General features: G+C 34.5%; 1 protein-coding gene across 1 annotated transcript in view; it reads left to right on the top strand.

Annotated features, from left to right (window-relative positions):
• Positions 1-219: 219 nt before the first annotated feature.
• LOC138702699 (uncharacterized) overlaps positions 220-16,875 on the top strand; it is a 51,591-nt gene continuing 34,935 nt past the window's right edge. The window contains exons 1-3 of the mRNA XM_069830021.1: positions 220-264; positions 10,912-11,813; positions 16,092-16,202. Of these exons, the coding sequence (XP_069686122.1) occupies positions 259-264; positions 10,912-11,813; positions 16,092-16,202 (1,019 nt within the window). The 5' untranslated portion in view covers positions 220-258. The remainder of the gene's footprint in view (positions 265-10,911; positions 11,814-16,091; positions 16,203-16,875) is intronic.

Below are 16,875 nucleotides of genomic sequence, written 5' to 3'. Positions count from 1 at the left end.
TCAGTGACAGTAATACTAAAAAGAAATAGACCGTAGAGAGTCAACTGACTTGACAGTTGGAAGGACCATGGTTCGTTACCTTGGAGACAATTGTATATTTTGAATCCATCTGTGCAAAATTTCTCCACCACCTCTCCACCTAGCACAGCCCACTCTCTTATTACGGGTGAAATAAATAAAAGTTATCTTACATAAATACTCCATTTAGAGTTGGGATCTCGAGTATTGTTATTGTGTTAGCGGACCCGGCAAGCAGCCATGAAGGTAGGAGAGTGGTGACAGTGTACAGTGATAACTGATATCAGTGCCTTCTTAACAACACGTTATTTATGAATTGTCCTTCGATTACGACTTACGTATATCTACGCTAAACAATTCCATTGACTAGATTTTTAATTTAGTTGTTTTATAAATGAGATCAATATTTTCACTGTATAACGGTCTTATTAATAAACCGTGTACAGTTTTTGTACGAGACCTATGCAAAGTTGGGACGAAAACGTAACGAATAAGAAAATATTTTTATATTTATGTAATAAACCATGCATAAGCGTTGGATATATAAACAGCCTGTAACTATACATTGAATTTGCTTTGCAGTAATTATATACACGAAACCCCTTGTTTAAGCGTTGTATATAGAGAAAAATGGCCGCCCCTCTAACAGCTGTTCGTATCGATTGTCATTTTATGATGATGATGATGATGATGATTGCCTTGTAACCACAGAAGAACAAACCAAAGAGCACAGAATAATTAGAATAATATTACCACAGTATATACAGTCACGAAGCTTGAGTTTTGAGGGTGCTAGAAACAATAGACTGTGCCGGTACTATTTTGCATTGTCTGTGATGAGGTGATAGTAGCGATCCTAGTGGTTAGCAACTAACTATGGATGCATATTTACTACGTATTGAGCTTCGTGACTGAATATACTAGACCGTGATGTTACTGTAGCTGTACTCTTTGACCAAAATATAGCGTGGTAATCGATCAGGCCCAGTTGTACTATCGATATTTAGCGCGGCTCACTAGCGCGCACTATCGAATGCAATAGAGATCCTCAGATAATCTTTTACCTTTCATAATGAAGTAATGACGAAACTCTGACGTAGCTGTGTAAAAGATGTATTGTTATACACGATGTAGTATGTAGTGATTATTAGTAAGAAATTTACATACGACTTGTAAACTAGCTATTCATTATGTAAATATAAGGCAGTTAAACATCTATATAAGAGTTTTTATTTGTAAGACAGTTCGTGTATATCTGTAGTACCGGAGTGGCAGTGTACAACCAAATCGGCCCGAGTTAGATTTCTGGCAAAGAAATCAATATTATTTTTATTCTTAGTGTATGTCCTTATTTTCGTGTTTATTCTGTGTTGTTTTAACTGTAACCTTGCGCCATATCGACTACATATTTAATTTTTTAATTTTATTTATTTATTTATTTAATACTTTACACTTGAGCTACATTAGGCATTGCAGCCCGAAAGAGCAGAAGCTCGTGCTCGGGCGCAGTTCAGATCAGTTATACAAAATATATCACAAAATTAAGAGAGTTCAATGAGCACAATAACATTAATAAATGGTAAAATACATACAGCATGTAATAATAGGATCTATATACAAATAGAAAATACAAAAGTACATAAATATTAGGGTATCAATTTTTAACTCAGTTAGCTTAAACAATTAAATAATTACTCTGATTTGTTTCTTAAATCTATGCGTGTTAAGTGTACTTAGCTCAGGGTAAGCTCTAATTAAAGCATTATATATTTTGGGTCCAAAATTTCTGCAGAGAGTTCCCTTTTTGTGAATATCAAACGGTCCATTTTCTTTCTCTTGCACTGTGATTGTCCTGGATTATCTTACGTGGTGACACTGCAGTGTGTTGATCACTTGACTAGAATGTTCTTCTAATTGTGACTGTAGTGTAGGCTCTATGTTGGTTCAATATAAGTTAAGGGACACTATACTGAAATTATTCATTTCTATGTTTCTAGAGCTACGTTCACCAAATGTTTATTATTAGTATAACTGGTTAATAATAACAACATTTGTACAAAATTGCATCCCTCTATGGTAAGTAGTTTGTGTTTCATTAACATTTTAATACAAATAATGTATCGTTTTAGGCCTATATAAAAAGGCCCTTGCCCCATAATTTACATTATATGTTAACTGAAATTCACATATCGATGGTGAAGAATGGATGCCTCCTATGTCAAATTTTGCCATTTCTGGGTTATGGTACAAAACAATTAATAAAATATTCACAGATCGGATGTGGTAATTTCCTATGTCATATCATACTCCCAAAATTACTAATTTTTAAAAGAATTTCATTATGATTAATTTTATTGATATATTGTGCATGTTTAGAAAATGTCTTTTGCTCTCCTGAAAACTAACGATTTTTGACATAGGAGGTTTCCATTCTTCACCAATGTTATGTGGTTCCTTACATACGTGGAAACAAAACTTGCACTTAGTCACTCATAACGAGTGCACCTCTGCACATGTGTGGTCATTGTGCCACTGTCATACGTCTAAGACGCAGTGCGTGAGGATAGGCCGCTAGAGGGAACCCAAGAGGTGGAACTTAAACTGAGAGAATTCGATCAGACATCGGGATGGGAATCCGGTGTGGCTTAGTGGATAGAGCGTCAGCACGTAGAGCTGAAAACCCGGATTCAAATCCCGGTGCCGGAGAGAATTTTTTTCTGTTCCACTTTTCCATCATCATTGCTGTGTTTTGCTGTAAAATGAATGGGTACAGTCTTAGAAATAAATTTTGTCGCACAGATACTTTGTAAGTCCCAGAAAGGAGCCAGTGCGCATGATTAGAGGACGAGAGGCCTGCTTCAGAAGAGGACTAGTTGAGGTAATAAAATTAGTGTTGCTCCGTTGTAGATCTGATCATGCGCACTGCCTCGTCGTCAGGTGAAAACCTATTGTGAGGATCGTTACAAACAGCTAGTCTGTCTGAAAGTCCTGATGACGAAGAGAGATCCATTCTTCGAAACGTTGTGCTACAATTTTTGAAAATTAGCAATGGAAAAAGTCCAAACAACTCAACCATTAGGCCTTGAACAATGCTTATCATATGAGTATAACTGCCTTTGTTTCGCGATCATAAATCTTTTAGCATGGATTTTCGAGGTCTTTGGACTTAGGTTTACAATGGTACATTCTAAGACTTATAAATGCGATGATTATTCGCCACAGATGGCGAGATGAAATTGAAAAGTCACTACAAAGAATAGCGAAAGTACAAGGGAAAGTTTGTTGAGATCAAGACGCTGATAAGGAATAAGAATGAATATTAAGAATATCAAGCAGCCTCAGCTCCTCTGAAGTCATCTATCATTTCGAATATGGTTAGAGTAAAGTGATTAATTAAAACTCTGAAAGTAAATGTAGCGATACTTAGTGACATCAACTTTAACCTTGAAATAAGTCTGTCTAGAAAGTATTGTTATTGTTATTATTATTGTTATTATTATTACTATTATTACTTCATGAAATCCTCTGCTTCAGTTCAATCATCATTCCAAAACAACTCTGTCACTGTAGCATATCACGAAATAAATCAACTTTGATAATGGGTTACCAACGAGCATTAAACAAAATAGATCTAGCCACTGTATTAAATACAAAAATAAATAATACCACAATTACATATAGTAAGAGAGTAAAAAATTTAGGGGTATATTTAGATTCAAATTTAAATTTTCAAAGTCAAGTGACCTATATATGTAAGAAAAATTGTTTCCATAATTATTCCCTCAGACACCTAACCAACGTTTTACCTCTCATCCTTAAAAAGAACCCGATCCAAACTTTAGTGATGCCCCACTTCGATTATTGCGATTCTCTGTTCACGAATCTAAACACTGATCTTGCCCATAGACTACAGCGTGTTCACAATATCTGCGTTCGTTTCGTTTGTAACATTAGAAAATTCGATCATGTAACACCGTCACTAGAACTGTTGTCTTGGAATCCACTTAAAGAAAGAAGATTCTTCAACTTCCTCTTATTACTATTTACATCATCCACACCCTCTTAGCTAGCATCTCGTTTTGTTTACCTTTCACCACCTCGAACCCGGAACATGTACCTTCTCTCTATTCCTCTGCACAGAACATCCTTCTACTCATCATCTTTAAGCATATTGATTCCACACCTCTGGAATTCTCTCCCTGACCATATCAGAGACTGTCGGACAATATCAAAATTTAAATTTAAATTAAAAAATCACATTCTAGTTCATGGAATTGCTTTTTGAACACCTGTCAGGTTGCGCAACTTCGGCTTAACCCATGACATATAGTAAATATTGTAACTATGCTGTTGTAAAATTGACAATTAATATGTAATGTATTTATTATTATTATTATTATTATTATTATTATTATCAGTTATCACTATCATCATTGCTATCTCTGTTTTTCTTTCTTTTTTTTTCTTGTATTAGCTCGATGAGAGCTCTATAGTGTTCTTTTGACCCTGATGACCCTTTAATTTACTTTGTAGACCTATTATTTTCATCAGTGTCTGTATTTCTTTTTTGTATTTATATGTACTATCTGGTAGGATGAAAGGGAAGGCCTTATGGGCTTAATCCTCTCAGATTAAATAAATAAATATTTCACGCCCTAAATCTATTATTATTATTATTGTTATTATTATTATTATTATTATTATTATTATTATGTTTGTGACGGTGATAATATGTTTTATTGTACATAAATTACAAACAGTATGCGTTTAAGATATTATGTGGAATGCCAGAATATTAAAAAATTTATCATTTGAATTGAACCACATAGAATTTAAATAAATAGGCTTATAACATGTTTCATTACTCGGTTTTACTGCTGCCAAGCACTCCATATTATTTTGTACTACGAATGAGTTAAAAATAAGATGCAATTACCTATATCAAATGTCATGTTAATAGTATTTTTATCTTGTTTGTTATGAATATAATAATAATAATAATAATAATAATAATAATAATAATAATAATAATAATGATGATGATTTATTTTAGCTGGCAGAGTTAAGGCCGTAAGGTCTTCTCTGCCACTCAACCACCAAAAAGTAGTATACATACCATATGTATCAACTTACAAAGAATTCAACAATTTGATTTAGATAAGAGCTACATGTATACAAGAGTTATTTACGAATTAAACAACAAAATACTATGGACTATTAATTAAACACTGAAATACAAACTATGTAGCAGAATTAAGCTAAAATACATAGAATGTTAATATATTTCAAATAATGTTAGATAATAGAAAGAGATTATTATGAGACAATTTTGAAAATACAGTGCTATCAGGATGTCTAAAGGAAGGAGTAACAATGTAGTCAGCGATAGTTTAAGTCAGTATGATTGGAGTGAAATGCTAAGAATGAGATCTGAGAGAAGATGACTGAATATTTAACGGGGTATTCCGTTTGAAAATGAAGGTGAAGAGTGAAAGTTACCGTTTCGCCAATCGCGAGTCTTCGGATTCTCATCGTAGGTCCATGCATCATGGACAGTGTAACAGTAATTGTTTTCAATCTTTTTCCACTTGCGCACCACTTGGCAACCTATTTCTATCAACTGTACCCATTATAATCATACTCCCAGTAAAAATACTCTCGTAACTCGAAAATTCTGATCAGTAAAGATATGCTATTTCCTAGTAAAATACTGTTGTAAAATTATTTTAATAAATAGTTAGCAAAACCTTTGATAATTTACTATTTCATTATTAGAATTTCATACGTCCAACCAGTAAAACAGTGTGGGAAATTATTTACGAAACCAATACGACAATATTTCACTGGGAGTGCGATATTAGCATAATGTTTGTATTAATATAGTTGCTGTTATTTCAAATGTGTATGTTGTAAGTACACATAAATGAGATTAAAAAGCAATGAAATAATTCTTGGAAATCCCAGGTTGGAAACTACTGATGTTTATATTACTATGATGTACCGAAGTACATATCGTCGTTGTTCCTGCAATAACTCCTATGTGACATATTTATCGATTTTCAGATTTTTCTCTATTAAATAACTTAAATAGTTACATAGCAAATAATAAAATCTCATATATGTAATTATACTTCTTTGTTTCGAAAATGTAAGAATTCACAGTCTCCTATGTACGGCTGCCATAGGATGAATAAATGTGTTTTTTTTCCTACTGAAAAATTTTATATTTTGTACACAGGAGTTATTGCAGGAACAACGACGATATGGCGTTTGAGTGCAGTAATTCTGCGTTTCCATACGATGAAGAATCGGTAGAACGGAGAAAAATTCTCTCTCGCACCGGGGCTCGAACCTGAGTTTCCAGCTTTATGTGCTGGCGCTTTATCCACTAAGACACACCGGGTACAAGTTCCGGTGCCGGATTGAATCTCTCTCAATTTTAAGTTCTACCTACTGTGTTCCCCTTTGTTAGCCTACCCTCATGAACCGTGTCACAGTATGTGTAGACACAATGTCCAACACACTCTGTACAGAGGTGCACTCATTACGAGTGACTAAGTGGCCGGGGTCCGACGGAACATGGCGCTGTCTTGAATCACAAAATTATTACTTACGCTTTATCATATTATTATGATGTATCGAAGTACATATGGAGTTTCAGTACAGTAATACTTCGTTTCCATATGGTGAAGAATCGGTAGAACGGAGAAAAATTTTAGCTGGTCTTTAGCCTCAAAGCGCCGAACCTGTGACTCATTTTACGCCATGGAAGTTATCAGTGATGGACGTGGGAGGTATATCTTTGTAACATTACAATAATCGATCATGATGATTTATTAATGGAGAAATTTTATAGTATAATGGTGTCAGGAGAAAAGTGCTCCACGAAAACTAGTTCCCCCTTTGCATTATTCTTTTCTACTTGAATATGGGTTTCAGGATGGGAAAGGTCGGCATTCTAAGAGTTACAGGCTAACTGTTCGTCACAGATGGAAAGATGAAATTGAATGTCATTGTAAAGAATTATTACTTTTCTAGACAGAAGTCAATCACAGATTTATTTCAGGGTTAAAGATGATGTCAATAACTATCGATATAAAATACATTTTTATATCGATGGCTGAGAAGTAATACCTCGTATCTGTAAATTTGCAGGTGAATCAAACAACTGATTCAAAAATCAATTTTTCTCAAGCTACACAAACTTTTTATATATATTTCTACTTTGCAAGATTTACTACTCGAGGGCAAAATATTAGTTAACTGTCCGATTTTGTGAACATAATAATAATGTAGTCAAAGTAAATGACCATTTTTGTAGATACGTGGTATCACTTCTCAGACATAGATATTCAAAGTTCTATGTAATCATTATGCTCTAATCATATTCGAAGTAATAGAGAGATTACTTCAGAGAAGTTAGGGCTGCTTAATAATTTTAATACTTCGTGAAATCCTCTGTTACATTTCACCACAACAATTCCGATGCAACTCGGTCACTGTAGCATATCACGAAATAAATAAAACAAATTTGATATTTCACGCCCTAAATCAATTAATTCTTCCTTTCAGCTATCTCTTATCAGCGTCTTAATCTCAACAAACTTTCCCTTGTACTTTCGCAATTCTTCATGCATGCTATATCGCAACTGACTGGACTAAAATACCACTACGGTGCCTACAATTTATGTTTATATGCAAACTGCATCCTATGTAAAACATTCTAAATAACATAAGCAAGTTATAATATCTGATGATGGCTATGATTATCATCATGACTATCACTATTGTCATTAAATCATAATGATTAGTCAGTGATCAATATCGGCTTCATTCAGCACAGGATTTTATAAGATAGCTCCCATTTTTCTCACCATTGAGTTATATATTTATTTAGCCTAAACGCTAACATACCTATACTTCGTTCTATAATGTCTGACAGGAGAAGTAAACATTGCCCACAGAGGAAGAGAGAAGTATAATTGCTATTCAACCAATGGCAAGATGTCTCATTTCATGCTTATCTTGAAGTTGTGCCGTCTGAAGTGTTCTATTCCCGCCCAACTTCAAGACAAGCGTGGAATGAGTCCTCTGCCATTGGTTGAATAGCAATTATACTCCTCTATCCACTGTAGGCAATTTTTACTTCTCCTGTCAGACATTATAGAACGAAGTATAGAAGAGCGTGATGTATCAAACAAAATCCAGAATTATTATAAAATACGAAAATTATTAGCCAAATTTTTTCAGTGACAAAAGTCTAAACTAACTAATATTCAAGTTACACAAAATTTTTGAAAGATCATTCCTCAGCTATGGAAATAAAGCTTGGACTAATCGATGTCAAGATGAACGACGTTTAATATAAGATTTTTAAGGAGAATTTCTGGTTATAGGAATTTGGATTATAAGAGGAATGATAAAATGGCAGATGAATCAAAAATAAAACGCATTGTTCAATATTTGCAACAGTAATAACAACATTGGCCTCAACTGTAAAAACAACAGAACGCTCCAGAATACATTGAGATGTTCTTCGCTACGTACAATGAGAAGAAGTATGCGTTGAAAGACCTCGAAACGATGGTTGGAGACCGTACTTGAAAGGAACATGACGACGACGACGATGGTGATGATGATACAATTCTATGATAAGGATTAATCCATCTCAGTAATTTTTAGTTCGTAAATTCTCGCAAATAAATGTATTACTTGCAGGGCAGCAGGTAGTAATTTTATTCAATTGAGTTCTTTCAGTAAACACAGAGTCATATTAAAAATGTAATATTTCCACTTCTACTTAAGATAAATCAGTGAAACTTTCACCACTCATTAAAAATAGTCCCAAAATAATGCACACGCGTGAGAATTAAAACTGTGATGCTGTTTTTTTTGTGCACAATAAAATTTTTCATTATGTTGAGTACAAATTTCGAAAAATTATATTTGACATAAATCGATACACACCACATATAAACTACTATTCAGATCTTCTTCAAAATTTTATATGTTACTGGCATCTCCAATTAAAAAATGAAATTAATGAAGAATTTATATGAAAAAAATACTTCATTAATTTTATTTTTAATTTAAGCTGATGCCATAAATTAATAAAGGAACTTACTTCACATATCAACTAAATTATAGGCGGAAACATAAAATTTTGAACAAGATCTGAGTAGTAGTTTTTATGTAGTGTGTACCGACATCTTATAAGTACATAATTTTCTAATTTTGTACTCGTCATATTTAAAATTTTTACTAAGCATAAACCAACACCACAGGTATAACTCTCGTATGTATGTAGCCTAGTATTATTTGACATTGATTTAAGTGGTTTCTTTATCAGCGTACATAGCTGTCAATTCTCATTTGTTTTGCTGCCATAACTCGATTCAATATTTCTACATGGCCTTCTCAAAATATCGATTACGGCTAGGCATCACTGTCACTGACACTTTCAATTACATTTTAGTCTTGATTTTTTATGTTCATGCTATTTGCTACAAATATTTGTAAAATCATTTTATTTGAAGTATATTTATTTATGGTAGGTATCTCTAAGTTCTTTTCTCATGAAATTTCGGCCAGTGTATGGGACTGGTGTCCACCAAGCATCGTGATGCACTTGGGGAGGTACGATAAGTAGCGAAATCCGGTTACACAAACCAACTATAATAATTAATGTATTTACAGAGTGTAATATATCATTATAAAGCCTATTTTATGTACTTTCTAGCTGCATTTTTAGAATTACATTTAATATACTGATGTCCTACTTTATGACATTATTATTAAATGTTGGAAGTATTCTTAAGTTCGCCACTGCAGCTTCTTCCTTGGCAACTTAGAATCATTCGTTGCTGGTCTTCTGAGATCGTTTTAAACAGTTGGCAGTTTAAATAACTGATTGCATTTTAATTTCAGTAGATCTATTAAAATGAGTGATATTTTAGATATTTTATAGGCAAAAGAATACTAAAATTATTAATCCTGTGATAATTTATTAATGATAAAACTTTGTTTAATTTCTACAATGACCATTTTTTTCTGTATTAAAATATATTACATCTGTACTAGGATGATATTGAAGTATTATTTGAATTTACAACACGCACATAAGTGGCGATCTTCGGGAACACATACGTCTTAACTTCGCCACTTGCATCCCCATCTCTCTTTTGTTTTTGTACGAAAAGTATTACGAGTACCTTATTCTTTACGAAATTTTTATCTAAGATGCTCTTTAGTATGAATATTGCAACGAAATTTTTCATACTTTCGAACTATGACTACTTTATTGATTTAAAAATAAATTTGTTTAAGGTGGCGAATTTTGGGAGACTTATCATACATAACATTATTATTTATTTTTAATAATGTTATGTAACGCATATTATGCTATGCCACTGAAAGTCCACATATAATTTTGTTGACTAAAATCTTTTTTTATTTCGTGGTATTATCCTTATAATTCTAAGGCTTTATTTTTTAGTTTAAAGTCATATTGAAGTTAATATTTCAGATAAGTTGAAAGTACAGTCTATATAATAAAAAATTGTTTTTAATTTCATTCAACAACTTATCGAGTTACAATAAGTTGACGAAATTAAAAACAATTCTTTAATATATATACTTTCAAGTTATCTCAAATATTAACCTCAATATGACTTTTAAATTCATCGAAGCCAGTCAGGCAAAGAAACTTGATAAGTTGTTGACTGAAATTAAAAAAAATTCTTTATTTTTTATTTTTGACGTTTTTAAGTCTCCACAGTTCGGTAGGGTTTACGGAGAGAAATTAGAAGTTCCTGATTTGATTTGTACAGTGCAGTATGCTCAACACGTCGTGAAAGGATACTGATGTACATGATCTGTTCCTTGCTGTTACAGGTCCAAATGAGCATAGCGTTCTTCACTCTGAGCGGATTATTCTCAGCAGTAGTTCTCTCCTATGGAATAGAAGTGATTGAAAATGTCAACGAAAGTGACGAAGAAAATAGTCAAGGAAGTAGTAGTACAGTCGTCAACAACGACCAAAACAACGAAACCTCTGTAAGCAGTACTAACAACAATGAAACCACTTACAAGAACAACTGGTCTTCAGCGCCCCAGCCTGAAGACATGCACAGAATAATAACACCAGTTGTCATAACAACTCCGCATGGGGACAAACAAAAGAACTTCACTGCCAGTCCAATGCTAGACGCGATATATAACCCAGAATATCACCAGTTCAACCACGAACACTACCAGAAGACAGCGCAGAAACACAAGTCTCACGACTCTGGATATCACTCGTCCAAAGAGGAAGATGACGACGGACAAAAGAAACATCACTACTCTCAACCCTTGCTCCCAGACATGTTCCTAACCCAGCAATACTTGAAAGCCCAGCAACAGAAAGAGCAAGACGAATACAAATCTAAGAATAACAATCAAAATGTTCTAAAGCCTGCGATCCCACAAGCCAAGAGCAACGCCTTCAATTTCAACAGTGATGCAATCTCATACAAGCCGCTGAAGTTCGACTCGGATTTCCCATCCACGCTCTTCACTTCGGATAAGGGAGGTTCGAGTGCCGAATTCGGAAATAACGACAAAAAGCAAGTGCCCTTCCACTACACTCTTCCCAGCCCCATAAAGAGCAACACGCATCCATACCCGTATCAGAACCCTTATTCCAGCAGCGAGAAAGACCTGGAACCTCCAACCACCACCAGCAGCATGGCGAAGCAGTACCATCCAGGCAGCTGGGCTGATGGCTATAAGACTGGCATCAATTACCAAGAGGGGTGAGTTTGAACGTAATTTTCTTGTTTTACGGCTCCTTTGGTGCTATTTGACAGGCGTAGGCTACGTGCCGGCACCGGATTTTCCCCTTCTCCCTTCCTCACCATCATCATTCTCACCCATTCCCTACACTACACTTATACGAACACTTAACATACACTCACCGTACGGGTAGTACACGACATAACTCTTCATAGATACATACCATGCATAACGTGTCACGCCGAAGTGGTGTGCAATTTGAAAATGGGTCACATCCTGCAATCTATCCGCAGTATACGGAACCCGAATCACGTAAACTCAAGTGGGTAGGCATTAGACACACACATACACACATTTCAATCAACTGGTAATTCGAAGGTGTAAAACACAAAGGCAGAGAAACATACAATGTTTTCTTTCTTTTTTTTTTTCAAGCTGACATTTTATTTATTAGTGTTTATACTTAGGATAGAGGCGGCCGGATAGCAGAGTTGGTAAAGAAACTGGCTACGGACTAAAATGTACCGAATTCAATCCCAGATCGTTGCCAAACTTTCAGAACGGTCCCGGTGTCCATTCAGTCTCCTGCTAGACGAAGTACCAAATCTTTCCAGGGATAAAAGGCGGCCATTCTAGTGCCGAAATTAAGAAAGCATGGAGCTCTACCTCCATGCCCCCATTCACCTTTGCTTTTTAGTGAGGATACACCAAAGCGGCGTAACGGTAATCGAAACTTTTAGATCCGAATTCAAATAGGACAGACCAAGTGAAATTTAAGTTTTTTTTTATTTTATTGGGTTATTTTACGACGCTGTATCAACATCTAGGTTATTTAGCGTCTGAATGAAATGAAGGTGATAATGCCGGTGAAATGAGTCCGGGGTTCAGCACCGAAAGTTACCCAGCATAAATTTATGGTTCGCAGAGAGACTGTACGCGGACGGTTTTTTTGGCTGCTCGCGTTCCCCATAATAATATACTACTTCGCGAAATATATACAAGATGAACCGTAAGTAATGTCATTAAATTCAAGGGCTATTCTTCGAGATATTTCAAAAGTTTAATACAATTTTGTTCGTTTTTACTTTCTTTTCGAGAAAGAAATTATTTTATATGAAATATTTCACAGCGTATTTTTAGAAAGCTACTGAATTAATTCCCAATTCATTCATTGATAGTGTTCTGCCCAAGGGCAGGTCTTTCACTGCAGACCCAGCATTCTCCAATCTTTCCTATTTTCTGCCGTCCTCTTAGTCTCCGCATATGATCCATATATCTTAATGTCGTCTATCATCTGATATCTTCTTCTATCCCGAACTCTTCTCCAGTTCACCATTCCTTCCAGTGCATCCTTCAGATGCCAATTTCTTCTCAATCAATGACCCAACCAATTCCTTTTCCTCTTCCTGATCAGTTTCAGCATCATTCTTTCTTCACCCACTCTTTCCAACACAGCTTCGTTCCTTATTCAGTCTGCCCATTTCACACGCTTCTCTATATTCACATTTCAAATACCTCTAGTCGCAGGTCTTGCCCGCTCTACTGTACTTTCTTCTATTCTGTTGCGATCTCTTCGTCTACATCCACGATTTTTCTGACGCTTTCATTAGTTCGTTTTTCTGGCCGTAATATTCTTCCTCCTCTTCGGAGATGGTTCGTCTCAAAGACTAGTAGTCCTTTTTTTTATCTTCCTCCACTAAAGGCCAAGACTCACAGCCATTTACCAGAACAGATTCCAGAATTTTTTGCCAATCATCTTTTTTATGTTTCTACACATGAGTTCTCCACGAAACTGGAATGGAAATATCCAAAACTTTTCAACTTTACCTAATTTTATATTTTATATCAGTGATTTTCTTTCACATGTAGAAGCCTAGGAGTTTAAACTGCTGAATTTCAATATAATATATAATAATATATAATAATAATAATAATAATAATAATAATATAATAACAATAAAATAATAATAATAATATAACAATAACAATAAAATAATAATAACAATAACAACAGCAACAATAATAATAATAATAATAATAATAATAATAATAATAATAATAATAATAATAATAATAATAATAATGTAATTACAGCGAAAAGGAGAGTATAACCCTTGAAATTGTGTCACAACAACGGATAGCGTGGCATATAAAATGAAGTATTAATATAACATTAATATTATATAATATTAACATATTATTATATTATTATTTTATCTTCAAGAACAGATACATTTGTCCTGTTTTGTACATGCTACGGTGAGAATTGTGAATCAAAAGAGACATCGGAGAAATGAGATTTTGTAGCCACGTGTCGGCATAACGAAAGACTTGCCGGTACAGGATAAACAAACAGCAAGATACACGCTGACTTCCTATAGGTGGGAACTCGAGTTGACTGGCTAACTAGGAACGCTGTAAGTCAGCCATAATTTGATTTCCTCTGATCGCAATGGCATTAATTTGGTGTTTAGGTGAAAGGGAGTAGACGTGTGACGGAATCGTTTAGCAAGTTGACTTCTATGGCAGGGTTATTTTACGGATTGTAATAAGTAGATCGCGGATATTTCGGTATTTGTAACAGTTAAAATAGGAAGGCAAAAAAAAGGCACAATAATCTTTGAAAAAGGCATTATACATTTTAAGAAGGCATAATATCTTTTAGCAATAAATTTAAATTATATCAACATAACTCATATTCACTTCGTAGGTGACACATGTTGACATATAAAATACTTTTTTTTTCGTGATTAACTCTGTAGTGCTCGGGAAAAGTGGCACAAGTCAAAAATTTTAATTTTACAGGAGAAGGGAAAAACTGTCTTCACACTGGTTTATGTGGATTTGATTTTCTTTTGTATGAATTATTGTAATGGGAGAAATACTTACAGTATGTCTCTTTTCCCAAGCGAGCAGATGTTCCGTAAGTTGTCAATAAATTAATAAAAAATGTTTGTGGAAACTGACTTACGCTACTTTTCCCAAGCACTGCAGAACTCTTTTCACAAACCTTACAAAACTGTTCCATCGGTTGAAAACATATGAAGTTTACTTTTCAATAGTTTACACAATTTAGGCATTCTAGCTAATCTTCTGTCACCCGACAATAACTGACTGTTCCTCATTCAAATTTCTTTCTCCTAGAATAATAAACACCTGTAGCACAAAATTGTAACAGTAAGATTTGAAAATACGAAAGCAAACAATTGAAAATACTACATGACAACTTCTATGAGAACGAGGTTAATATTTGAAATTATAAAGCTCATTGTTGGTATCGTAAAGACATGACAATATTATATTTGTAACTGTGTATTATCGATCATTATTCATATTACACCAATAGTATTAAAACATAATTATTAGTAAATTAAGCACCGAAATAAATTACTTTTATATACTGTTGTTAGTAAAGTTAGTAATTGTTTCAAATATTTAAATTTCATACACATTGCATTACAATTAATTAGAAAATTGCAAAAAAAAACAGAAATATTCCTTTAAAATGACAAAAAAGGCATTTATTAGTAAGAAGAACATCAAAAAGGCAAACAAGGCAAAATAAAAATTGGCCCTATCACTTTGATTTACTCCAAATCACATTTATATCTATGCAAATAATAATTTACTTCCACCCAGTAAAAAAGGCATTTTGCCAAACATCCGGGCTCTAGTAATAAGTGTATTTTATTTATTTTGTCTAATGTAATGAATTTTAATTGCGTCACAAGAGTAAGTAGATTCTCTGTCACGTGCACTCAAATAATGCTCGATTTATAGTACTTGTATTACTGGGATGGTTATAATAATAATAATAATAATAATAATAATAATAATAATAATAATAATAATAATAATAATAATAATAAGGCCTAGTAAAGGTTTGTGACTGGCGTCGTGATTATTTTGTACTTTCTTAAGATCTTGCCTTATATGTTCTCGGAGTTCCGGAATTTGTGGGAGTCTGGGGTAGTTTCACAATCATCAGAAAATGGAGAATAGGATGAACCAGTTGATTCTGTACCTGAAAGTATATGATGCTAGTGAAGATAATAATGTAATTACGGGTTAATAAAATAATTGTCACACAATAAGTATGTCGTAGACAGAAAGCAATGTATAATTAAAACGGTGTCAATTGAAAACAGAGAGAGTTTTATGCAGCAATGACTCGTAATTGCATGCAACATATTTCACCGGATATAGGGTCGACCTTGCCATGAGAGTGACACTTTTCAATTACATTAAAGAACTTAGCGGATGTTTGCTACGCCCTCAATTCGCTGGATGTGTTACAGGGAGAAGACGAGTATGTGGAAGAAAGTGTTGAACATGCTGGCAGCTTTCATACCGCTCGGCCTGTTCCTGGCGGCTTTGCCCCCCAACGTGCTCACCATCAACACCACGCAGTAAGCATCTAACTTTCCAGCACTCTGACATGACACAGCACTTAGAATAGCTTCAAGTCCTTCGATACAAGTGTTCATCGTAAATTTACTTCTGGTACTATGAGAATCAATCCTTGTAGTAATTCGGTATTACTAATTATTATATTTATAATTTCGGGTTTTAGTCCAGCTGGACGTAGATTATTCACTTCGTCTTAACTTCAATAATGTCCACCGATGTGGAGTAACGGCTAGCACATCTGACCGTGAAACGAGCTAGCTCGGGTTCAAATCCTGGTTGTGACAAGTTACCTGGATGGACTTTTACCAGGGTATTCCCGCAACCAATTGAAGCAGAATTTCAGGGTAACTTTCGAGGTTTTTCCACAACCAATTGAAGCAAAATTGCTAGGTAACTTTCGGGGTTTTCCCACAACCAATTGAAGCAGAATTTCTGGGTAACTTTCGGGGTTTTCCCACAACCAATTGAAGCAGAATTTCTGGGTAACTTTCGGGGTTTTCCCACAACCAATTGAAGCAGAATTTCTGGGTAACTTTCAGGGTTTTGCCACAATCAATTGAAGCAGAATTTCTTGGTAACTTACGGGGGTTTTCCCACAACCAATTGAAGCGGAATTGCTGGGTAAATTTCGGGGTTTTCCCACACCCAATTGAAGCAGAATTGCTGGGTAAC

This window comes from Periplaneta americana, chromosome 7, assembly GCF_040183065.1.
Source record: "Periplaneta americana isolate PAMFEO1 chromosome 7, P.americana_PAMFEO1_priV1, whole genome shotgun sequence".
In the NCBI taxonomy this organism is placed as follows: domain Eukaryota; kingdom Metazoa; phylum Arthropoda; class Insecta; order Blattodea; family Blattidae; genus Periplaneta; species Periplaneta americana.
This window is presented reverse-complemented; position numbering and strand designations above follow the sequence as displayed.